The 25,131-nt window shown below is 38.0% G+C and overlaps 2 protein-coding genes across 2 annotated transcripts in view; one reads left to right on the plus strand and one right to left on the minus strand.

The window, feature by feature from the left end:
• ifngr2 (interferon gamma receptor 2) overlaps nt 1-17,361 on the plus strand; it is a 187,631-nt gene extending 170,270 nt beyond the window's left edge. Inside the window, exons 2-8 of the mRNA XM_056233373.1 lie at nt 14,774-14,907; nt 15,008-15,122; nt 15,382-15,545; nt 15,645-15,799; nt 15,911-16,058; nt 16,259-16,419; nt 17,221-17,361. Of these exons, the coding sequence (XP_056089348.1) occupies nt 14,856-14,907; nt 15,008-15,122; nt 15,382-15,545; nt 15,645-15,799; nt 15,911-16,058; nt 16,259-16,419; nt 17,221-17,346 (921 nt within the window). The 5' untranslated portion in view covers nt 14,774-14,855 and the 3' untranslated portion in view covers nt 17,347-17,361. The remainder of the gene's footprint in view (nt 1-14,773; nt 14,908-15,007; nt 15,123-15,381; nt 15,546-15,644; nt 15,800-15,910; nt 16,059-16,258; nt 16,420-17,220) is intronic.
• Nucleotides 630-14,002, minus strand: polk (polymerase (DNA directed) kappa). The gene is made up of 14 exons (XM_056233361.1): nt 13,717-14,002; nt 13,169-13,288; nt 12,615-12,767; nt 12,409-12,540; nt 12,189-12,333; nt 11,152-11,349; nt 5,234-5,358; nt 4,990-5,156; nt 4,832-4,864; nt 4,648-4,744; nt 4,042-4,213; nt 2,034-3,083; nt 1,860-1,911; nt 630-1,270 (listed from the first exon to the last, which is right to left on the minus strand). The coding sequence occupies exons 1-14, from the start codon at nt 13,861-13,863 to the stop codon at nt 1,168-1,170; spliced, it is 2,694 nt and encodes an 897-aa protein (XP_056089336.1). The 5' UTR covers nt 13,864-14,002; the 3' UTR covers nt 630-1,167.
• Nucleotides 17,362-25,131: the final 7,770 nt, after the last annotated feature.

Consider the following 25,131-nt stretch of genomic DNA (forward strand, 5'->3'; position numbering starts at 1 on the left):
ATGGCTTCAAGCACTGATTGTGTTACAGTATGTGCAGCTATAGGGAATAAGGGTATACGGTTATTATGCATATACTGTTCAAATGTTTAGAGTCAGCAAGAAATTAATACTTTTATCAAAAGTGACAGTAAACACATTTACACTGTTACAAAATATTCAAATTAATGTTTGTTGTTTTGAACTTTATTCATCAAGGAATCCTGAAAAAAAATATATATATATATATTTTGTTTCTGCAAAAATATTAAGCAGCACAACTGTTCTCAACATTGATAATAAATGTTTCTTGAGCACTAAATGGGCATATTAGAATGATTTCTAAAGGATCATGTGACACTGCAGACAAAACAGCCATTTTAAATGTCATTAAAATCCTTTTAAACTTGTTTTCAATCATAAGAGCATAAGAGACATAAGAGACAAAAATATTTAATACATTTTACCGACCCTAAACTTTTTGAATGATAGTGTACTTCTCATTCCTTCTTGGATGAAGGTTAAACCTGTTTAAATGGTTTACAAACTAAGAAAAAACACCGATATATGTTCATCCTTTAAAACAGAAAACACCATTGTAAGATTAAGGACAATTAATTAATTAGAACAATTTTTAATTATTTGGGTTTTTTTACATTAATTTGAGGTGCAAATAAGAAGATATAATTACAATTCTGAATGTGTACAATTATGATACTTCTGTATATATTTGTTATTTAGATGGTAATTCTTGTGTCATGGTCTAAAAATGGCTTAGCACGCCCATACAAAAATGAATGCTAATTTGTGTTTATGCGAAGAATAAAATTATTTAAAAAATATTGGAACCATCACTCAATGTAGAATTAACATCAATGATTTACATAAATATAGAAAGAGGAAAGTGCAAAAGTATAAATACACAGCATTTTTTTTCCACCACACAAATACACATTTCTATAAATACAAAAAATACCCAAAAGATCTTCAGCTTTTGTGTCAAAGTATATGATGTTCTGAGCACCATCTCTTATCAAGTGCCATCTTATTACCTGCTTTTCTTCAGTTTGCATATTTCTTACTCGCTCCTTCAACACATTCCCTGAAGTGAAACCCTGAAGTCCTCAAGGATTATCATGTCTTTTCTTCATAAATTAAAAGATCTGTGATCTTTCTGGAATTGTAACAGAATTAGACGTTTTGTCTGGTGTTTCCTTTGAAGAACTTGTCGATTGTGTGTTTTGTGCTCAACACTTTGGTTTTCTTTGCGGGTGGAAGAGGAGATGATCCTTGCCTGTGGTTAAAATGGAGAATGTATAAGAAACAACAATAATAATAATAATATAAATTAGAGTTTAAGAGTTTGGGGTTGGTAAGATTTTTAATGTTTATGAAAGAAGTCTCTTATGCTAAAATTAACAGTAATATTGTGAAATATTACAATTTAAGAGAACTGTTTTTTTTTATTTTTAAATGTAATTTATTCCTGTGATGGAAAGCTGAATTTTCAGCATCATTACTCCAGTCTTCAGTGTCACATGATCCTTCAGAAATCATTCTAATATGCTGATTTGCTTAATATTATACATTTATTTTTGTGGAAACGATGATAAAAGTTTTTTTTCAGGATCCTCTGATGAATGGAAAGATCAGAAGACACACTTATTTAAAATAGAAATCTTTCAACATTCCAAAATAATAAATATCTTTGTCACATTTTATCAATTTAATGCATCCTTGCTGAATAAAAGTAAAAAAAGAAATGTGTGTATATATATATATATATATATATCTTACTGACCCCAAACGGTATGCATGTACAGTACATTCAAATGATGTTCTTACAATAAAGTACTGTATTATCGCCTTTTACAGTTAAATACCTTTTGCTCTTTTCTCTCACTTTAGAAACTCTGCCTTGGTCCCCCAATTGGCCTGCAAAAGACAAAACAAGTGTATTATAATCATTTCCCTTGACTTACCATATACTTGTCATAGTATCATTGTTATTTCCATATGCGATTTCTTGCATTCTTCAACATTTGCTTTTGACTGACCTCTTACGCTCTTGAGTGCAGGCGCTTCTGAATGATCCACAGGAGGATGAGATCCTCTAAACTCCAGCAGAACTTCTTGGTTGAGACACATATCCACATGGCGGTTGAAGAGAGCGAGGTCACCGGTGCTCTGCAGCTGACTGCACACGGGACACGTCAAAGACGAGCCTTTCAAGTCAGGTGACAACTCTGTGACAACAGCCTCAGGATTGTGTATTGTGTGTGAGGCTTTAGAACTGGATTCAGAAAGAGGCCTCTTCTTATTAGGAACAACTGAACGCTTTTCATTTATTTTTGTCGTGTGACTAAAAAATGGAGTCTTGAAATCATTTCCGTCATCAGTTTCCACCACTGGCAAAGAGATGCTAGTGGACGGCTTCTCTCCATTAGAGGGCAGGTTGTGGCTTGATGCAGGTGGTTCAATGTTGAGCTCTTCCTGTCGCTCACCTGCATCCGAATCTGTGTGTTCATTATCCATTGCACTGCCCTTCAGACATTCATCAATATGGTGGTTGAAGGCTGTGAGGTTCACATCCTTCATCTCTCTGTTGCACACGGGGCAGGTGAGAAACTGCAGAACTTGGGTTGAGATTTTAAACAATGGCTTTAAAGTTGCATGTTTATTTATGTATCCTTTTGCGTCTGTCCCCGAGTTTGTGTTTGTTGATGTTGTGTCTGATTGAGGGTTTGTTATTGGCAGAGTTGAAGCAGCTGCGTCAGCACTATTGTTTGTTGTGTCTGTACCAGAGTTGATGACAGACATTTGTTCCTGCTGCTGCTGAAGTCGTTTTGACTGCGCTCTTTGAAAAAAGGACTGCTGCTTAGGTCCTGTAGATTTGGGTATTTGCTCAGACACAGAAGGTACTTTTATCTCAGTGGACTGCGGCTTTAGGAAACTGGCACTATCACTGCCTCCTTCTGCTTTGAGAGCAGATCCAGAACACTGCGTGAAACTGCCTGGATCAGATCCACCTTTCTGCAGGAACCCCATTATACTCCTCTGAAGAGGCTTTTTATTTTCAACGCTGATAAAGCCAGACACTCGAACGCCTGTTGAAAATCACACATCTCTTCATTAGCATGAGCATTTCATAAACTGAATTTTACTATCTGAAACAAATACACAAAGTAGCTTCAGATTTTTTGAAAAAATGTATCTCTGTATTGTCAGATTCCTCATGCATGGTCAAATAAACTAATGATATATACATTTTTTTATTTCATATGCTTTAAGAAAAAATAATGGTAACTTTTGGACATGATACAATAAACTTTAGACAAAACGCCAAGTTATGAACATACACTACCGTTTAAAAGTTTGGGATCAGTAAGATTTTTTTTGATATATTAATTACCAATGATACATTCAATTGATCAAAAGTTACTTTAAAGACATATTAGAATGATTTCTGAAGGATCATGTGAGACTGAAGACTAGAGTAATGATGCTGAAAATTAAGATTAGCCATAACCGGGAATAAATTACATTTTAAAAATCTATTCAAATAGAAAACAGTTATTTTAAACTGTTTAACAATATGAATCTTTAACTGTTTTTTTTTTTTTTACCAAATGAATGCAGCCTTGGTGATCATTTCTTTCAAAACAAGCAAAAAATCTTACCAACCTCAAAGATTTGAACAGTCGTGCACACACGCGTTATTTTAGTCTATATATTAATTTATGAGGACTTTCCTTAGACACAATGATGTTTATACTGTACAAACTGTTTTGTTTTCTATCCCCTTACACTAACCCTACCCCCATAGAAAGCTTTCTACATTTTTACATTTTCAAAAAACATCACTTAGTATGATTTATAAGCTGTTTTCCTCATGGGGACCAAAAAATGTCCCCACAAGGACAAGGATTTCAGATATTGCCAACTTTGTGGGGACATTTTGTCCCCCATAATGTAGGGTTTATCAGCCAGCCAGCCACACACACACACACACACACACACACACACACACACACACACACACACACACACAATATATATATATACCCATGAGTCTTAGCTTTAGTGGCTGAGGGCTGACACTGTCAATCTCAACTTTGAGAAGGTCTTTGGCAGCAGCAAAGATGTCCTCCTCAGTGCAGACAGCATACTGCAGTGTAAACGCTTTAGTCTTCACTTCAAAGTTGACATTCTTTAACTTTAAAGTAACAGTTTTCCCCTATGACACAAATACATTTCATGTAATGCATGTTAAGACAAATATGTATGCACTTACTAATTGTATATGGAGTCCAGATAACATTTGCTGACATTACTATTTCTGCACATAATAAACTATTTTTTTTAATCTTTCAGGGGGTCATACAGACATACTTATAATATGTATCAACCAAATGTTTAATACATCCAGCAACAAAAGAAAGTAAAATAATTGAAGTTTCCTCAACTACACAAATATGCAATACACAAACACATGGTTGTACAATGATACTGATATTTATAACAAAACATCTTAAATGTAAATGAATGAAACCATCTTAATTTTCACAGTGATATGCAAGTTATCACTGGCTATATATGAGGTTTGATATAAAACTGGGAGAAGCAACTTTTACTTTAATTTAGCCCAACAAGAGGGTGAAACACAGGTACCTTAAGGCCCTCTCGCTGTAGGTCCTGTGCTAGGTCATGACAGAGCTCCCTACACAGGGAATATTGCTCTTCTGCATCACTCATCTCCCCAAACGTCCTAAAAGAAAGAGTGAATATAAATTACACGAATGTTTGGGACTGATGCATGTGCTGAAGACTGTAAAAAAAACATTGAGAAGATTACCTCTCAGTGCTCATGCTTTTTCTTTCTGAGTCCCTGAAATAAAAGACCAGATCGTCAATGAAATCTTATTCCATATCCAACAAACCAGTCGCCCATGTAGTTTATTGATATTACTTAAGTATGTTTGATGCTGTAACGTATACATTAACACTGCACACCTTTCAATATATGTGGAGCCCAAACCCAAAGATATGTGAAGGAAATGATGCCAAGAGGTTTCCGAAAAAAGCAGGGAAAGTAACGCCATCTGCTGGCCAAGTTGAGCACAGCTGACAATACCCAAAGCAGCCAGCATCTTCTCAGTCACCTTTCCAACACCAGACACCTGGAATAAATAAACAAAAATATTAGGCCACGTCAATGAGCTATAAAACAGCCAGGGATAAAAGGGGTCAGGCAGACCTTTCTGACTGGAAGATCCTTCATAAACTCCATCACAACTTGTCTCTCAGGAGGAATTCGGTACTGGCCATTGGGCTTGTTCTTGTCACTGCATACTTTTGCAAGCATCATGTTTGGGGCAATACCTACAACAGAAAATAATTTGAAATTTCGTACATACAGTATAAATACTGGATATACTTGGATGTTTGCAAGTTAAAGGCACAGTATGCAAGTTTCACCACAAGAGGTCGCTTATTCAAAACAATAACAAAAGATGTAGATTGATGTCACTGTGTAGCGACAGAGTGTGGAACCATAAAGCTGTTTTCAAAGGTTATCTTTGGCGAGAGAACCTGCAGCAAACGATAATGAATAATTGTGGCCCGTCACGAATGTGTAAAACAAACAACTGTGGCTTCCCAGACACTAACAGAGATCGTCGGCTTTGACGCTATAACTACTACTTACTTCCGCAATTTTTCAGGAAGCGCACTTCTTTCCTTGGTTTCTACTGACAGCTGAGGGTAAGGGGAATATGACCCAATTGACAAGCGACACAAAGACACGGGCAGTTTCACTGCTTAACGCTCTGGGGTCGGCGGTAGCGCCGGCGTTACCAGCTCGCTTTTTTTCTTATCAGTGCAAAATAGACTCAAAATACTCTGTTGATTTTGATCTTACATATAAGTGTTATACATCATTCAAAACTGTTAAATGTCTTATTTTGTTTGTGTACACAAAATAAAAACAAAATGTTTTGTTTTTCATAAAATAAAGAAAATAAACATGATGCACGTTCTGCCGTCTCTCTCAATGTGAAGTTCATTCTGAAACGCGCCAGGAAATGACCTGTAACTCGGCGAATGTTTGTCACACAGACTTTAAACGTATGTCTTTATAACGCTTGGAGTCTCTATTTTTAAATGATGTAAATTATATCAAAAACAAATATTCTATGTTTAAGTAATCCGTATGAAAGCAGCGACATGTACAGTTTCTCAAATGCTTCCTAATTAACTCTAATGTAACCACGCCCACGCGCGCAAGAGCTATTCACATGCAAATGATCCACGCGGAGGAACGCGAAACTGTTAACGCCCTCATCACCTCAAAACAAAGAATCAGAGACTTCAGTAACTTACTCCTCTCTGCTTTTCATCGAGTTTGGATGACTGTGTTTGTGCTGTGTCACTTGGATTTACCTCAGAAGAATTGTTAAGAAGTAAAACATGTTAAACTGGTGCCAGACTAAAATGTGCGTTATGAAATGAGATTGGACTAAAAAGCCTAATGTCGTACATGCATGTGTATCTATATGTAGACAGAAACAAGTTGAATGGGAACTAGACTGGTAGGCAACCTTTCAATGCTAAATGTTCATACATGTACCACACAAGGATATTTTTATGTTCGATAATAAAGCAGCACGATAAAAGTAGGCTCGTATGAGTGTTTACTCTAACATGGTGAATATTATATTGTTTAGACCCGTGTTTACTGTTAAATACTGTGTTTGTGGATATCTGCTCAATCCCCAGATGTATAATATGGTAACAATAATGTTTAATAGTTTGGAGCAGCTCAATCGCTTCAGTAAATGTTCTCTGCACGCGCTGTGAGTTTGAGTCAGTTTGAAAGCAAAACGCGCCAAACATTACGCTTTATGTTTTTACTCCAAATGTTTCCATTCGTTATGATGTTATGAAATGAGATTGAAGTAACATATGATAATCAATATATTTTTCTCTAGTGTAGTGTTACTGAAGTGTTCCTTTTTAACGATTTATAGGCCACCTGCTATAGGCTATTGTTGTTATTTTATGCAGCACTGCACGTAGCCTATATGCCTACAAGGCAGAACAAACCTGGTGTTCATTATGTATGTATGTATATATATATATATATATATATATACATATATGCGTGTGTGTGTGTGCATTTTGTAAATTTTAAAAAGCAATTTAAACCAGAAAGATCTAAAATGTATTCCAAAATCGTGCAGCCCTATAGTTTCTCAGGAAATCAGCATGTTCACAGCTGGTAGTCTGGGTTTCCCCATGCTGCCTTCCCGCAGCGCGATTTTATTCACGCTGAAAAGGCAGCATGGATACCATGGTCCAGATTTTCGCCTCATTTAGGGAACCAATCACAGAACGGGAAGGGAGCAGCAAGACGATGACGCGTCTATGCGACACACCGAAGCAGTTTGTTTATACTTATGGATCCAACATGGCAGCAGACGCGAAGTTACCTTTCGATGCAGCCTGGTCGTTTCACATAGATTTCACACCGCAAGCGTGAGCGGCACTTGAGCAGCGCGTCAGCGTAACTACATCGTCACTGCAGCTGCAGACGCGCGAGAGTATTCACACTGGAAGTGTTTGTACAGTGTCACAGCAGCGGCTCCAAAGCTACATATTAATAAGTGAGCAATTCTTTACAAAGACAACTATACATTTGTTTTTAGAAGCTGGTCATTTTATAACATTGATAGTCTTGAAAGTTTGTAATGTTGTGGTGTACAACATTCGCATAAGTTAAATGTTAAACAACAAAACAACCCAGAAAATGGCTCCAAACCATTAGTTTCACTCATACTTTCGATATGTTTACAAGACTGCAACTCCGCGGATAAAAAACAAAACACACAAATAAACCACACACTCGGGTTTGATTTGGGTTGTGCTAGCCTGTAACTGTCTGTGTGTTACATAAACTAAAAGAACGCTTATATATAATATTTTCTGGCTTGTTTACTTTAGTTTATATATATATATATATACACTCACCGGCCACTTTATTAGGTACCCCATGCTAGTAACGGGTTGGACCCCCTTTTGCCTTCAGAACTGCCTCAATTCTTCGTGGCATAGATTCAACAAGGTGCTGGAAGCATTCCTCAGGGAGTTTGGTCCATATTGACATGATGGCATCACACAGTTGCCGCAGATTTGTCGGCTGCACATCCATGATGCGAATCTCCCGTTCCACCACATCCCAAAGGTGCTCTATTGGGTTGAGATCTGGTGACTGTGGAGGCCATTTTAGTACAGTGAACTCATTGTCATGTTCAAGAAACCAATTTGAAATGATTAGAGCTTTGTGACATGGTGGAAGTAGCCATCAGAGGATGGGTACATGGTGGCCATAAAGGGATGGACATGGTCAGAAACAATGCTCAGGTAGGCCGTGGCATTTAAACGATGCCCAATTGGCACTAAGGGGCCTAAAGTGTGCCAGGAAAACATCCCCCACACCATTACACCACCACCACCAGCCTGCACAGTGGTAACAAGGCATGATGGTTCCATGTTCTCATTCTGTTTACGCCAAATTCTGACTCTAACATCTGAATGTCTCAACAGAAATCGAGACTCATCAGACCAGGCAACATTTTTCCAGTCTTCAACTGTCCAATTTTGGTGAGCTCTTGCAAATTGTAGCCTCTTTTTCCTATTTGTAGTGGAGATGAGTGGTACCCGGTGGGGTCTTCTGCTGTTGTAGCCCATCCGCCTCAAGGTTGTGCGTGTTGTGGCTTCACAAATGCTTTGCTGCATACCACGGTTGTAACGAGTGGTTATTTCAGTCACTGTTGCCCTTCTATCAGCTCGAACCAGTCTGGCCATTCTCCTCTGACCTCTGGCATCAACAAGGCATTTCCGCCCACAGAACTGCCGCTCACTGGATGTTTTTTCTTTTTCGGACCATTCTCTGTAAACCCTAGAGATGGTTGTGCGTGAAAATCCCAGTAGATTAGCAGTTTCTGAAATACTCAGACCAGCCCTTCTGGCACCAACAATCATGCCACGTTCAAAGTCACTCAAATCACCTTTCTTCCCCATACTGATGCTCGGTTTGAACTGCAGGAGATTGTCTTGACCATGTCTACATGCACTGAGTTGCCGCCATGTGATTGGCTGCTTAGAAATTAAGTGTTAACGAGCAGTTGGACAGGTGTACCTAATAAAGTGGCCGGTGAGTGTGTATATATATATATATATATATATATATAAAAATAATAGGCCTACACAACTTTCACCCAAACTGAATAATTAAAAACAAGTTTTTACCGGGTAGCCTAAATCTTCTATAAATATTTTAGAGTCTTTATTTTCTTTTATTTGCCTACTCAAGTTCTTGTTAAAACTCACTAGACATGCTTATTCTGTGCATTTTGCGCACTTTTTGTGTGAAATCATATTTATTTTTGTCCATCAAAAGTGTGCTTTCACTTTAATTGAGCGTGGAGAAGTGCAGCAAAAACAGATTCGACGCCGAAACCCCCGCTTCACTGCTGCTCACGCGACGCTCCTGCGCTGCTCCCGGTGTGAATGCACTCTTTGATTAACATACGCGCCGCTCACGGATGCGGTGTGAAACGGCCATTAGATACACACCATCGTGTACACATAAATCTCTGACCCATCGGTCTTCTTCCTTGTCTAATTTCTGTCGCTCTGCATACGTCATCTGGTATAATTGAAACGATTGGCTATGAGCTACGTACAGGCGCATTTGATAGACATTCTTGGCACCCAATAAACGGCGCCGGGCATTCGTAAACCACGCCTCAAATACGAGAAAATGTACATGTGGTTCCCAGACCCAAGTTTCAACGAGAATTGGGTCTGGCATTAGCCAGGCTACACAGCTGGTGTTTTTTATTTTAATTTTTTTTATACAGGGACCAGATGCCACTGATGAGTCCTGCTGACTTCAACATTCACATGAGTCTATGTACATGAACATGGTAAAGTGAAAAATCAAACACCTTGGAAATGACAGGTATTTACTATGTTTCAATGGCACAAAGGTGTGTGACTGTTCAAGTCTCTGTCTTTAGATCAGTGTGTTCAATAATGTGCTTTTTTTGTCATTTGTTGTGTATCTTTGGATTATGCTGTGTTGTAAATAAATCCAAACAATCAAAAAGCCATTCTTTTTTAAGTCTCTCCTCATTCTTTGTGCAAGGCTCCTCATAATGATAGCACCTTATAGGCCCATTAGGGGAGGGTCTTTGTCTTTCTCAGGTGTGAAACACTCAATATTAATGGGTGGTTAACGCCTCCCTGCATAAAGCTTTCTTACACAAAACATGTCTTTCAAATTTTAAATCAATATATTGTTTTATCTGAATGAGTACGCAGGATGATTTTCACATAGTTTTGGAGCAAATATTCTAGGCTACGTGATACAATTTTCAAAAGTCTTGTGAAGAAATAATCAGTATGGGTTTCATGACCTTATTTCAGTGACATTTTTGTTTTGTTTTTCACAAACCACACATAAACATCATTATCTTAAAACTACAAACTTTTACATACATGCTGCTGACATATTATTGTAGCAGAGTTAGTGCTGAATACAGTGTAATCAGACTTTAGCCATGAAAATGTCACAAGTATCAGAAATAAGCACAAATGTCAGAGCATGTCAGAACACCTCCGGGCCCAGAAAACACCTCAGAGGGTTAAAATTGCGGATTTCTCTGGATTTAAACATTGTAAACATTTGGGATAACGCAAGTACATAAGTCAACAAAATATATAACATTGTTCTAGTGGTTTTTGGATATTTTAAAGGTGAAATAGGTGATTCTCTACATAAATGTATTTTTGTTATGCTGGTTGAAAGTCTCCTCATATCCTGATAAACATATCTGATAGCAATAATTACTATGTTAAGCGGTCTAAATGTATTTTTATAAATATATATCGTCTATGGAAGGCATAGGACCATAAAATGTTCGTTCAAATGCATTCGGTCCGAATAAAATAATAGCATGTGTTCCCTATCAGTCAATGTGTGTTTGCATACCAGGCTAAAGTTAGCTTTTCCCAGATCACTTTTTGCACCTTTAATGCAAAAATCGTACATATTGTACCTATAAAAGTAAAATAAAAAACAAATAAAAATAAAAATATCCACTCCCTCACCTGCACTGGCAGTAAGAGACGTTTTCTGCTCAATACGGAAGCGCATCTCCCTCACAGCCTCGTCTGCACTTGTCCCAAACACCTCAGCTTTCCCTTCAGCTCCTGATAGTGAGGTCGAGGAGCAGGGACTGTCCTCAAACAGCACAGGAGACAGTCCATCTTTCTCAGATTCACCCGCAAACCTTCCTGCATCATCTTCTTTTCATCAGAATAAAGAACAAACATCATGCTAATATGACTGCTCATATTAAAAGACATTAATACATAATAAAAGCTTTCACAAAATAAAAAGTGAACCTCATTTCAATCTTTTAGATGCCAACGACTCCCAAACATGATCATCCTTGTGTGAGTGAAATTAAAATGCAGCTATATTTTTCATGAATAAAGACCTAATGTATACCATGAAACATTTTTATTTATTTAATTACATATTTGGTCTCACTTTGTTTTTGGAGTCTTTACTACGTACTTAAAAAAATTTGGGGGGTTCAATGTACTTATTGTGTTCATGTTGTATTGCAAAACACTTTCTGCTATTGAGGTGGGATACAGGTAAGGTTAAGGACATGCGAGGTACGGGTAGGTTTAAATGATGAGTTAAGGTAAAAGGGGAGGGTAAACGGTGTAATTATAGATGTAATTACTGAAATCAATTACAGAAATTACATGCAGATACTTTTTAAATGCAAGTACAATGTAAAAATATACACAATAACCGCATTGTATAAAATAATTAATTTAAAGATTAATAGTAATTAAAGACACTTAATATAAAGTGGGACCAGATTTATATTTAAATTAGAAATCTGTGCAAAATATTATTTGGAAAATATCTATATATTGTTAAATTACTACTTTTTTCTACTTCTTATAGTGCTATAATATGTTTTTTTTAAATAAATCATTATTACAATTACAAATATTTATTTATTTTCATTTTTTTTTACACTGCTTATCTCCAATCTTTTCGACAGACCACAAATCACTTCCAGTTTGAAAACCCCTGCACTAGTCAGTAGACTTTTGTAACACACCTGTCTTGGCATCACACATGTGATGTGTTCGCATGGTCTCCGGCCAGAGCTTCCGCTGCTCCAGATGCTCAGTGATGTCCAGATAAGCCTCGTCCAGACTCACAGGCATGAAATGAGGGTCATACTCTGAGAATATCTCCCGTACCTTAAAGACAGACCCAGGCATGAGGAAACGACAGCAGATGACTACTGAATGTCGCCGGACTAACATATAACATACCTGGGCACTCACTGCTCTGTATTTGTCAAAGTTGGTGGGCATGATAACTAGGTTTGGACAGAGCTTCTTCGCAATGAACCCTGGCATGGCAGCACGGACACCAAACCTCCTGGCGTGGTAATTGGATGTTGACTAGGATTGATAAAGACAATGTCAACACTGTGGACATGTGATGATGTTCTGTGAGGTTTGTTTTAGATTCTCACCAGCATGCTCATGGACCCCACTGCCATCGGTTTGTCCTTCAGCTCCGGGCAGTCTCTCATTTCTACAGCAGCATAGAATGCGTCCATGTCTACGTGAACTACCACACGGCCCAGATCTCGACCCCTCTCCAGTTCACATTTTAGTTTGTCCACCTATGGTGCGAAAACTCTTAAACAACTGAACAGGTATGTGGAACTAATGTATTTCATTGTATATTTTGGGTAAAGCTCACAAAAAGATGTCCACCTCTTCGTTTCACTCCAGTTTATATTTTGCATAAAGACAATGTAGCAAGAAGTTATTTTAGAACTATTAAGATTTATTGCATTGTGACAATAAAGCACAATGTAATAATATCACGATGCAATTATCATGACCATAAGGCATCATTCACACAGTTCCTACAACTGTGTAAAACATTAATAAGACTCATCCTGTCCAGACAAAATGATTTAAAATAATACATCCTATTTTCAATATAATAGCATTTCAGTAATAAAACTCAGGTTGAAATTGTCATAAGATTTATGACAATCATTACAGAGTTGATTACCTCTACTTGTGCTTGCTTCATCTGTTCTTTAGTGATTCTTGCTTTTTGCTCCATCATTTTTTCAATGCGCTGATTCACCTGCCGCTCCTTCTTAAGTTCATTCTCATAAAATTTAGATCCCTGTTATTCAAAAGAACAAATTTATTTTATTTTTCTCAACTGCATTATAAATGAGTCAATGTCAACACTGTCCTGAACTGTAACTTGCTACTGTTAATTTCATATAAAAGTATTTAAACATTTAATGAATTTATAATATTAACCGTAAAATAACTTAAAATGTGATTCCATGTTATTTATTAAAAATTAATACGTAAATAATAAATTGAACAGAACAGCACTATAATAAGTAGCATTAATGTAACTTGATAGAAACTCAATGACAGGCCAAACTTCACCCATACACATTAATATAGCCCAATTATTAATTGTATTTTTGTCTGATCTGCTTAAAAAAGCTTAATGTCCACGTTATTTGTCAACTACACTACACATATAAATACAAGTATAATACTGTATAACTTAAGTACATAAATAGCTGTGCAGACCTTGGAGGTTTCCAGAATGACCTTGTTGATCTTGTCTCTGTCCAGTCCCTCCATGCCAGCCTTGTTATCATTGAGAGCGATCCTGGAGAGAAGATCAGCTCCAGAGCAGCTCACACTCACAGCAGCATCCTGATGATGATTCTCCATTCCTGCTTCTTTCACTTCCTTTCCCAAACTAACACCTGCGACCGAGTAAGCGACCTGCCATAGATGCTAAATGTCTAAATATTGAGGTCTTATTATGATAGCAGGCAAAAAAATGTTGTTGTTTTTTTCTATTGACAGCTTTTCCTGTGCTAGTTAGATAGCCTAACAGTTAGATATCACTGAATGCATTTTGAAGCATTTGGTTTTAATTGAATTACGTTACTTGACTGTCTTGCAGATATATAGCTAAAGAAACCTAAACTAGTCAGGGATCCACGGGTTTATAGTTAACTAAAAAACAAAAACGATATAAAAGCGTTATTTGCCAAGCCATAGCCCCGCATAGCCCCCATTTTTGAACGTCTTGTTCTCGAAAAGGAACGCACCACCATGAACGTCTTTATCGCCACCTGCTGTACTGGAATGTGAACATACACCATTTGGGGTTTCATGTTTTAAATGGTATGTGACATTTTGTTTATTGTGAGCGAATTCCAAACGACGTGTTTGCGCCCTTGAAGGGCACTGCGAAAAAGAAACGCATTTGTTGCGTTGTTTATTTCGAGTTAAAAATCGTATTACCAGGCTAGCAGCAAACGCGAGTCGAGTATGCGATTCTGTCTCGCTCTCGCGATAATAATATAATCTCGCGTTTGACACGAGTTCTGTGCGAAAGCAGGAAAGTGACAGACAGGCGGAATTGAATCTGATTCAGCCACTAATTGTAATATAACGCGTACAGATGGGATTTATAAGTAAAGAAGTAGTAAGAAAACAATTCTGTCGCATTTATTATTGAGTTCAACAGATATATGTGTGCTTTAATTTTATTGTGTGAGATCATACGTTACTGAACTCCGTAGATTACTCTGCATTTACGCCGTTTACCGTAAGAGGAACTAACGTTAGCGTGTTTCAACAAGAAAACCAGAATGGCGCTTCATCAAAAAGCCCAGGTTTCATGGTGAAAAAATGGATACAAAACCGTCGAAATGATCCGCCACCTTAACGTAGTGCCAGTTTTGATACTGATAATCAACATCGGTAAGGACTGAAATGATATGGTTTGTGGAATTGCCGTAGTATAAAACAACGTATCATTGCTTTCATGTCCTTAAAACAGCATATATCTGTTTTATTTCAGAGAGGACATTCGGCTTAAAGCCCCCTCACGATGTCAAGATAGTCGTATCAGATCTGCAGTGGAAGCCTTCCAACGATGACACCGTGCTGTATTCACTACAGTACAACCCTAAACGGTAAGCATATTATGTCAAATGGATAGTTCAACCAAAATGAAATTGTCATCATTTACTCACCCTCATGTTGTTTCAAACCCTTTTGATGTTTTTTTTTCTACGAGAGTTATACATAATTTCAGTCACCGTTCACTTTCTTTGGCTCTTTTTCCATACAGTTAAAAAGTGAATGGTGACTGAGGAGGTCATGTATAACATCTCACTTACCTGCACTATCATCTTGCCTTTAACTTATTCTGAATTGTTGTTTTGATTTTAGCAAATCAGAGGATGAATGGCTCAATGTGTCGAGCCATATTGGAACAAAATTAAGAACATTTCAAATCACTCCTGAATTTTATGGAGCGGTATTTCGAGTTCGCACAGAGAAAGGAAACAACGTGTCAGAATGGCAGTATTCAAATCCGGTCCAGTGTGTAAATGGTAAAGATTGCTTTATGTGGTTATATGGACCTTCCATTTTAAATGTTTATCACCTCTAATATCTCTAACACAAATATCTATGTTCTTTGTGTTTCACAGTTGCAGTTTGTCTTCCTGTGACGAATCTGATTGTAAAACATGAAAGGGTTTCCCTGACTATGACACATATGGACCAGAGCTTGGAGAAAGAATATGGAGAGCACATTGAGTTTAATATATCATACTGGAAAGTAGATAACGGAGGATCCTCTAAGGTCTCTTGCATCCTTCACAAAAAAAGAAAAAGAAAAATGTGAACAAACATTCATTCCCTATTTCTGTAAGAAGACTAGTGTAAAGCTGACAAGAGTTTTTTGTTCCTACAGGTAGAGACTATTATTACGAATAGAAAGAATGAACCCTTACCTGACCTGGAATCAGAGCAAAACTACTGTTTCCAGGTTGAATATTTGCTTTACAATAAGCCTTATGGAAATGCTAGCAAGGAAATATGTGAAATCATCCCGGAAACACGTAAGTCTTATTCTCTTTTTTATTACTAGAGCGCAAACTGCATCAGCTTCATTCAGAGTGTGTGTGATTAAACCCAATCAGAAATTCATTTACTTTTAGTTACTGAAATGAATCACATGCTGCAATGCATTATTAATTTTGCTCAAGTGCATTAATTGTTTAACTGAAATGTGTTATTTCATTCCTTTCTTCCTGTGTAGCTGAAGCAGCAAGCAGACGTGTTTTGCTCTATAGTATTTTAACCACACTTTTTGTTTCGGCCATGTGTGGTATCTGCATTTTTGTACTTTTTAAATACCACAAAAAGGTGAAACAACTATTGCAGCCAATCCAACTGGAGATTCCTGATCACTATCGAGAGGTACACATCCATATTTTATAATTATTAATCAATTGAGATAAAGTAAAGTAACTGAATATGGCAACCTATAACAATGAACTACTTTTATGATAAATATTGTTTTGGTGCATGTTGTCGAATTTGAGTTCTGAAGAGGCCTGCTTATCATCAGGCAACACGTTTTTCTTAAATTATCATTCATCAGTTCGAAGAGTTAGATGTAAATTATTATTATTTTTTAAAATGAGTATTTGACTAGTTGAGTACTCAACTAGTCCCTCCCCTGTGAAGGCCTCCTTTCCTTTACCTCTGTACAAATAATCATTGTCGGGATAATTCCGGTTCACGTGGCTACGCCGAAGCGATAAAATTATGTATTATACATTTTAAGGCCAGACAAGTAGTTTGTTGAGGGTTGGTTTTTTAGGGAACGGCTACATGCCTGCGCACATGTGTTCAAACGTACATACCTATAGAATGAACTCTTAATATGCATGTGCACGCCATCAGAGTTCTCACAGGTTCGCATTTTTAAAGTTTGCGTAGAGAGAACTTAAGAGTTTTCTGTTAAAACGGTGTCGTGTTAGCAGCCCCTAAGTTAATAACTAATGATCGTTGCGACGGAAGTGAATCAATTAAAACGAACTTTAGCTGGAAAATACCTTTATTCTAGAGCTGTCATAAAGCCAAAACAATCTATGTTACTTCAATTTCCTATTATCACTGTAAAGCAACTTAACTACAACTTAATCTACATTGTTAAAAGCGCTATATAAATGAAGATGACTTGACTTGACTATTTATGTTCTTCCCTTTATGTAGGTTCTGTATAATGAGTTTCCTCTGCAAGCTTGTCCAAGTCCCAGCAGTCAGAGTCTACGGTCATATGACTTGATCACAGTAATAGAGAACAGCAATGAGGAACAAGAGAAAAGATTTTTGACTTAAAGATTGTGACTGTCTTTACATCTTTACATACATATACTTAGTTCATTTAAAAAAAAAATTATTTGGTATTTTTATTTGCAATTAACATACTTTGTTTGCACATCACTAACAAGCTTACAAATTCAAAATGCATCAGAAAACAGTTACATGAGCAGTAGCATTATTGTTGTTTAATGTTTATTTAGGCTATTTGGTTTAGATTAGATTGCAATGATTTATATTTCTAGCACTTTTAACACTAAATCTGAAAATAACTGTTTGTTGCCAGTTTTAGAATAATGTAATCGCTATCTACATTTAATCTGCGTAGTATCTATGATGGGCTAAGTAGAGATTCAGCTAAAGAAAATAACTACATTCTGACCATAAATATTTAAATAACTTTAAAAATGTAAGAATTCTTCAAATATTTTAGTTGTTTTTGTTTGGCCATAACAGTAACTGGTTGCTCCATTTGACCCTCTGATATTCGTTCCCTATTTCAACTCAACTCCTGTTAGAACACATGCTCAGTTTTCAGTATTGCATATGTTATTATATTTCAAAATTCCCTTTAAATAGCTGTACACAGTTGGTCTTCCCTCAGAGCATAATTTATTGTATATGTCCCTCATTATTTACATTGTATTCTATGTTGTTATATATGTATAGTTTTGTTGAATGTCTTTTTTATTGTGAAATTAATTTGGTTGCCAAAATGTAAACACATTGAAGCATTTCATATAGCAACTATATATATCTACACACTGATGATGGAGTTAATTAGGAAAAGTAGAGTCTGTGTCATCTTATTTTAATTGCATTCAATTGGGCTGCTTTTAATAAAAGTGCCTACATTTTTGATAGTGGCCATTTAACATGCAATACAAAGTGTGGGAGCTTAATATTTGTTATACTGTGAAATTGTAAAATGATAGTGTAATTTTTAATGAATGTTTGATTAATAGCTTTAAAATAATCGATGAACATTGGAGATTTGAAACTACTGCTAAGCTCTCACTATGTTCTTAGTTGAGAAATTAGTCTTTTTTTTGCACAACTGTGAAATTCTTTATTAATTTAGCTGTTGGTTTTTCTTTCTTGTTTTGATTACAGATACCTTTTATTGTGAACCTGCTCAAGACAATATGTGCAAAGTTTCTCAATTGTGAAATACGCGCTATAAAAAAGATAAATTACTTTTTAAAAAAGACAGAAGTGTTTCCTCTTGCATTATTTTCAGTTATTAGCATGAGTTAAGTATGCTAATTGCTTGATGTACAATATGCAGATTTTACGTAAAAAAATAAAACTATTTTTTTCCAACCACAAGAGGGCACAAGCCTACTTGATTTTCATAAGCACTCAGGATAAAGCCAACTACAAACTTCCTAAACCTTTCTGCTTTTCTCAGAAAACCTAATCATATTTTGCAGCATTAGTCATATTGTTTTACCTGATGAAAAGACTCGGTTATTCCATCAGAAAACCTGGAGTGAAATGCCAAGACTGTTTTAGTCTGAACTGTGAACTTTTGCACCGTTTTCTCCACAGAACATCCGATCTTTGCATGAGACTGAAGCGAAGAATGTGCCAGCGGCATACAATGTGTTGGATAGCTTTAGAGATGATAGGGAACAGACTTAAACCCCTTAACTCTTCCTCCTGAAGCCGTTGTCTCAATATCTCCATCAAAGGAATGTTAAGCCTCCATGCAGACCCACTGTGAGTAAAGAAGGGCTTCAAATACTTGAAGCAGACAGGTGTTTACACAAGTGATGCTTGCCTTGACACGTGGAAAGACAGATTATCAAATAGTTTGTTATTATCTAAACACTTTAAACTACCATGAAAAACGCACCTAAACCAGCCCCAGAAGTTGGTCTTGAATGGTTTGAGCTGGTCTTTGACCTATAAGCTGTTTAGCTGGACTAAAGTTGGTCTTCCAAGTTCCAGCTAAGGCTGTTTTAGCTAGCCTTTTTGTTGTTGTTAGTTTTTTCTTAAGAAAAGATCGAAAGACTACAAAAGCTGTGTAGAACAACTGATATAGTATAAGTTAACCTTCGGTCTATGGGTCTAATAAAACCATTCTTCTTGTGTGCAAAGGTCAATTTATCAAGGAACAATTTAAAGAATGGAAAGAAGTACGTTTGATTCAAAAGGATGTTTTAAAAGTTGAGGTGATCATCACCTTGGAGTCGCAACAAATGCTCACATTAAATTAGAGTTGCATTCATTCATTGTGTGCATTCTTTAATTATTTTAACATGATTGACTTCTATATGAGCATTAATTCTCTTGTTAACAGCAAGCTAACAACTGCACCCTCATTACCACAACATGCTACAGTCTTATACCTTTTAAAAGTTTGGAGTCAGTAAGATTTATTTGAAAATAAAATAATTGTATGCATCAAGGATGAATTAAATTGATCAAAAGTGACTTACCAAGCTCAAACTTTTGAACAGTGAACATGCATGTCTGCCAATGTGCAACCCATAGTGAAATATTTGAGAATCAAAACATATTTTTAAGCTGCAAACCACATTATAACTTACATATTCTTATCTATTTATGACAAGCTTTGATATATTTGTTATCGGAATGGACTTTCAAACTAACATGAACAAGATGTAAGCCAAGGCCCGTCATATCCGTGTGTGACAGCTAAGATTGAAGAAGTGCATTCCCTCAATTACTAAACTATTATAAACCCCAGAAGAACCGTACCAGCGACTAGTAGGGATTTTGTTCAATTCTGTTCGCAAAAAATGCTGCGTTCCAGGCAGGTTTTTGAGCAGGTAAATCACGACTTCAAACCACGACTCACGACTTTGTAGCGTTCCATCCAGTCACGCCAAACTACCTGTGCGCAATATATACTTATTGTTTCAGAGACAGTTAAAATTGTAATACATAATCGTGTGTGTATTTTTATCATTATTATATAATTATTAATTTGACTGAAACGTTATATTGGCCTAAAGTGCATTCTCACCGTGTGTGTGTGTGTGTGTGTGTGAGGGGGGGGGGGGTGTTTTGTATGGTTCCGCGGGCTATGTGACGTCAGAACTCGTAACTGGGAGTACATCGATCTAGTACGAGTTCACGGGTGGGAAGTCACGGGTTTGACTGCCGTTCCAGTGCACTTTCACGGGTATAAGGTTGGAAAAACACAGGTTACAGGTTGCCTGGAACGCGGCAAAAGACTCATGCTGCGTCCCAATTCGCCTACTTATACTACGCCAGTACGCCCTAAAAGTATGTACTCTTTTTGTGAAGAAAAAGTAGGCCTACATACTTTTGAGTGTGTAGCAAAAGAGTAGGCAAGCTTTGGGACATACTACTTCGTCATCTTTAACGGACAGATCTGTCGCTGCCCTGTCAATCATCTCGTCACAGTTAAAATCCTCCATTCAATCTAATATAACTTCTTACCATTTCGAAGAGAATTGTTGTCGCACGTTCATCTGCCAGTCATGGGTCTTTCATGCGGAGACTCTCCTCATGTGTTTGGAATTTGAATATAATAATGCATTTAAAAGTTAATGGCTAAACGTATCTTTGCAAAAGTTCACAATGCTGCTGCAGATGCAATATAATGTGGACAACATTGAATAAATACATTTTCGTCAGGTTATATACGGATAATTATGCTGCGTTCCAGGCAGGTTTTTGAGCACGTAAATCACGACTTCAAACCACGACTCACGACTTTGTAGCGTTCCAGGCCAGTCACGCCAAACTACCTGAGCGCAATATACATACTTATTTTTTCAGACACATAACATTGTATTACATAATCGTGTGTGTATATACATACTTATTGTTTCAGACACATAACATTGTAATACATTATCGTGTGTTTATTATTATCATTATTATTATATTATTATTAATTTGACTGCAACGTTATATTGTCCTAAAGTGTATTCTCACTGTGTACCGCCTGCAGAAACACTGCATCCGTAGGGGCTGCCATTGTTGTTTTGTATGGTTTTGCGGGCTATGTGACGTCAGAACTCGTAACTGGGAGTACATCGATCTAGTACGAGTTCACGGGTGGGAAGTCACGGGTTTGACTGCCGTTCCAGTGCACTTTCACAGGTATAAGCATAGGCGGAGTTTGGGGGGGGCTAGGGGGGGCACTGCCCCCCCAGACCAGAGCCAATTAATGCCTGCCTTGTGCTTTGAAAAAAAAAAAAAAAATACTGTATTCATATTTTCTCATTTTATTTGTCTTATCTTATCATTTTTGCGGGTATAATGAGTAAGTTAAGGCTAAATTATTTTTAATTACTGTATTGAAAAAGAAGCTAATTTTCTCACGACTGGCGGATCTCAAAGTATCGCGGTAAGTGAGGAATTTCCTGTGTGTTTTTCGCGTACAGACACGTCCGTTCACATGGATCCCCAAAAACGACTAAAACCGCTGTATTATTCATGCCAGGCCGACTCTCCATGAGAGGATAAAGAACAGGCTGCGGTTGACGATGGGAGCAGCCAGGTTTTCTTCTCTTGCGATCCTTCACATCGAAAGCGACATTACGGCCAAGCTCTCACCTGAGACCATTATCGACGCAGGACGCAAAAAAACGAAAATTACTGTTGCACTAGTCTGAGCAATATCTAAGTCTGTAAGTTTTATTTCTCTGCCAAATAACTGCTTAAGATGGAGAAAAACTCAACACACTGCTTTCAATATGCTGTTCAATATGTTTCAAAAGTGGAGAGTAGGCTATGTGACCGTTAATTTTTCCCGTGTCTCAATGTTTTAAATGTTTCATGAAATGGCTACAACAAAATGCGAAATAACTTGTTTTTTTTTAATCGCTCTCATTGCCACAATGTGTTTCAAACGTGGAGAGTAGGCTATTGTGTGACTGTTCATTTTTCCCGTGTCTCAAAATGTTTTAAATGTTTCATGAAGTACAATAAAATGCGAAATATAACTTTAATCACTCTCATTGCCACAATGTGTTTTGAAAAAAGGAAAGAAAAGAAAAACTAAAAATCTTTTTGTTTTGGTTGAAGATAATATTTTAACAGTGCAAAAGTGGTCCACATTTCATTTATCCTAATTGTGTCCGAACGACAATGATTGCTACATGAATGAATGAATGAATGAATGCTACAATGATTTTTTTTTTTTTGCCCCCCCTGGCTCGAATGTCAAACTCCGCCTATGGGTATAAGGTTGGAAAAACACGGGTTACAGGTTGCCTGGAACGCGGCATTAATCACTCAAACGACCCCTTTATCTTATGCCGCGTTCCAGGCAACCTGTAACCCGTGTTTTTCCAACTCGTAACTGGGAGTACATCGTTCCAGGCAACCTGTAACCCGTGTTTTTCCAACCTTATACCCGTGAAAGTGCACTGGAACGGCAGTCAAACCCGTGACTTCCCACCCGTGAATTCGTACTAGATCGATGTACTCCCAGTTACGAGTTGAAAAAACACGGGTTACAGATTGCCTGGAACGCGGCATAAACCTCTCTACATAACCGTCGGACTCGCGCGTCCTCCATGTCTGTAGTTTTTGAACACTTTTCATTCGTATTTGTAGTTCTAACCGAATCCTCGTCCAACGCGCGATGGTTTGTGGGCAATATCAGCCGGCGCATCGATCTGCACTTCGGATTCTGACCGGATATAGTAGACCATCCGGGTCTCTTTGGGACACTCATTTCAACATACTACGATTTGGGTAGTATTCTATTTTCGAATACTATTTAGGACAGATAGTATGCGATTGGGACGCAGCATCAGATTCATTCCCTGATTCAATCTGTGACTCGTTCTGTAGATTACAGCATTGCACCAGTAGGTGGCGACCAGTGAATGTTTGAGTACTATTGAATCTTTTAAGTATTAATTTAGCATCTTCGTTCCAAACAACAAATTAACAGCATAATTTAAAATACGAATTAGGACGATAATAATTAGGCCTACTTGACTGATCAACATTAGGCTACTTGTATTTTTAAACAAAGGTGAACACATGAGGTCATTTAAAAGACTAAATGAGATCACAAAGTTTATTAATTTCATAATGGTCATATTCTTTATTACGAAGGTTTTCACCAGTCAAAGAAACAACATCAACAACAACAAAATGTTGCAATGTTTTTTTTTCTGATGCAAGACTTTTATTTTGAAAGACGTGCATGAAAGCTGTTGACTCTTCTGTCAGACGCAGTTTAAGTAAAGAGTGCCTGAGAAAAACATGTTGTCCCGATTCAGTATCTGCAGTCAGATGAAATGTTGCCAGGCAGGCTATATGTCAGTGTCATTATTCTAATGTTATTTTCGTATCTTCTTAAAAGTCTCTCACCTGTCTGTTGTTATACTGTGCTCTTTGCGTGCACTCTTCAATAGGCTCTATGCACGAACGCTGCTGACGTATTTCCGGTAGAATCTCAGCCAGTGTCTTTACCTCCGCATAGCGCGTTCTATAGCGAAGTGTACTAGCGGCCAAACTTTAATAAAATTCATTTTCTCAGAAACGAGACAACGATTTTAGAAACTGATTCGCTAGTCGGATTTTGCATGATATGAGAGATTACTCACCCTCAAAGTTGTCGATGTAGCTCAAAATATATAATTTAATGCCCTTCTCTTTCTTACTCTTATGTGTGACAGCTAACTGCCTCACAGTTTTGTTAACATCATTCACGTTAACCGCTGGAAGTTCTTGTAAACAGCGAGTGTAATTTGCCATTATCTCCACCTAATGCAAAAACGGCTTCCGACGCAGCACCGGATGTAACTGGGCGGGCTGAGACAAAACACGGAAGCGATCGTGCATAGAGCCTATTGCACGTGCAAATGCGGCCACGCGCGTTGTATATCTCTCCACTAGCGCAAAAGACACTACGAACATGCAACGTCATAGTCTTGTTGTCAATTAGTAAGTCATGAAATAAAAGTAGTGTACCAATAAATCACGTAACTGTGTATACACACGTAATCTTCGTGTATGTTTATACAACCAGCCCCGGGACAGAACACCGGACCAACAAAGTAAATAGCGACGTGTTTTGTAAGATTCACAAAGATTTTTTTCCCATCCTTCGCGAGGAAGTGTTGGTGGACTTCGAGGGTTCGGAAGTGAGACCCGTACCCTCGGTATGCTACGATCTGCCTCAACCCTTTGCCCTGGCACCGGTGCTCCTTCTTCCCTCGACCTCAGCGTGGACCATCGGCCATTCAGCCTCGCCGTACTCCCTCGGTATGTCGGCTCCACCTGGGTCAGAAATAGCTTCACCTGTCTGCTGCTCTCTGGTCCTCCACCCCTTCAGCTGCGGCTCGCTCCGCTCTACCTCAGGCTCCGCCTCCGCCCTTGGTCACTCCAGCTTGCCCACAGACCTCCGGATCTCCACCTCGATCTCGGGAGGTCGTCACTGAGGCTCAGTCGCGGCCACCTAGTTCGTCGTAATCTCTCTACCACCTCGGCTCATTGGCTGCGCGGTGGGCTCCATTCACGCCTTCATTGCCTCCTGTCCTGTAAACCCCATGGCAGCCCTCATCGGTGTTCCTCCATGGCTCCTCCCTCCATCAACGCCACCATGGGACACTCCTCTGGCTGTGGCCTGGATGAAGAGCCATCATCCCCTGCTCAAGGTCATCCCTTGCCTCACTTCACCTTCATCCCCACCCTGGACTTTGTTGATCGTCCTTCTCCCGGTCGTCCATCCAGCCCTAGTACTTCCTCCTGCCTGTCTGTACCATGCCTTCGCCATCCCCTCATCCTCTTCGTCTCCTCTTCTCCCGCGCCTAACCGGGAGGGGGCGTTCTGTCACAA

Source organism: Rhinichthys klamathensis, unplaced genomic scaffold, assembly GCF_029890125.1.
Source record: "Rhinichthys klamathensis goyatoka isolate OS25496 unplaced genomic scaffold, OSU_Roscu_1.1 h1tg000369l_1, whole genome shotgun sequence".
NCBI lineage: Eukaryota > Metazoa > Chordata > Actinopteri > Cypriniformes > Leuciscidae > Rhinichthys > Rhinichthys klamathensis.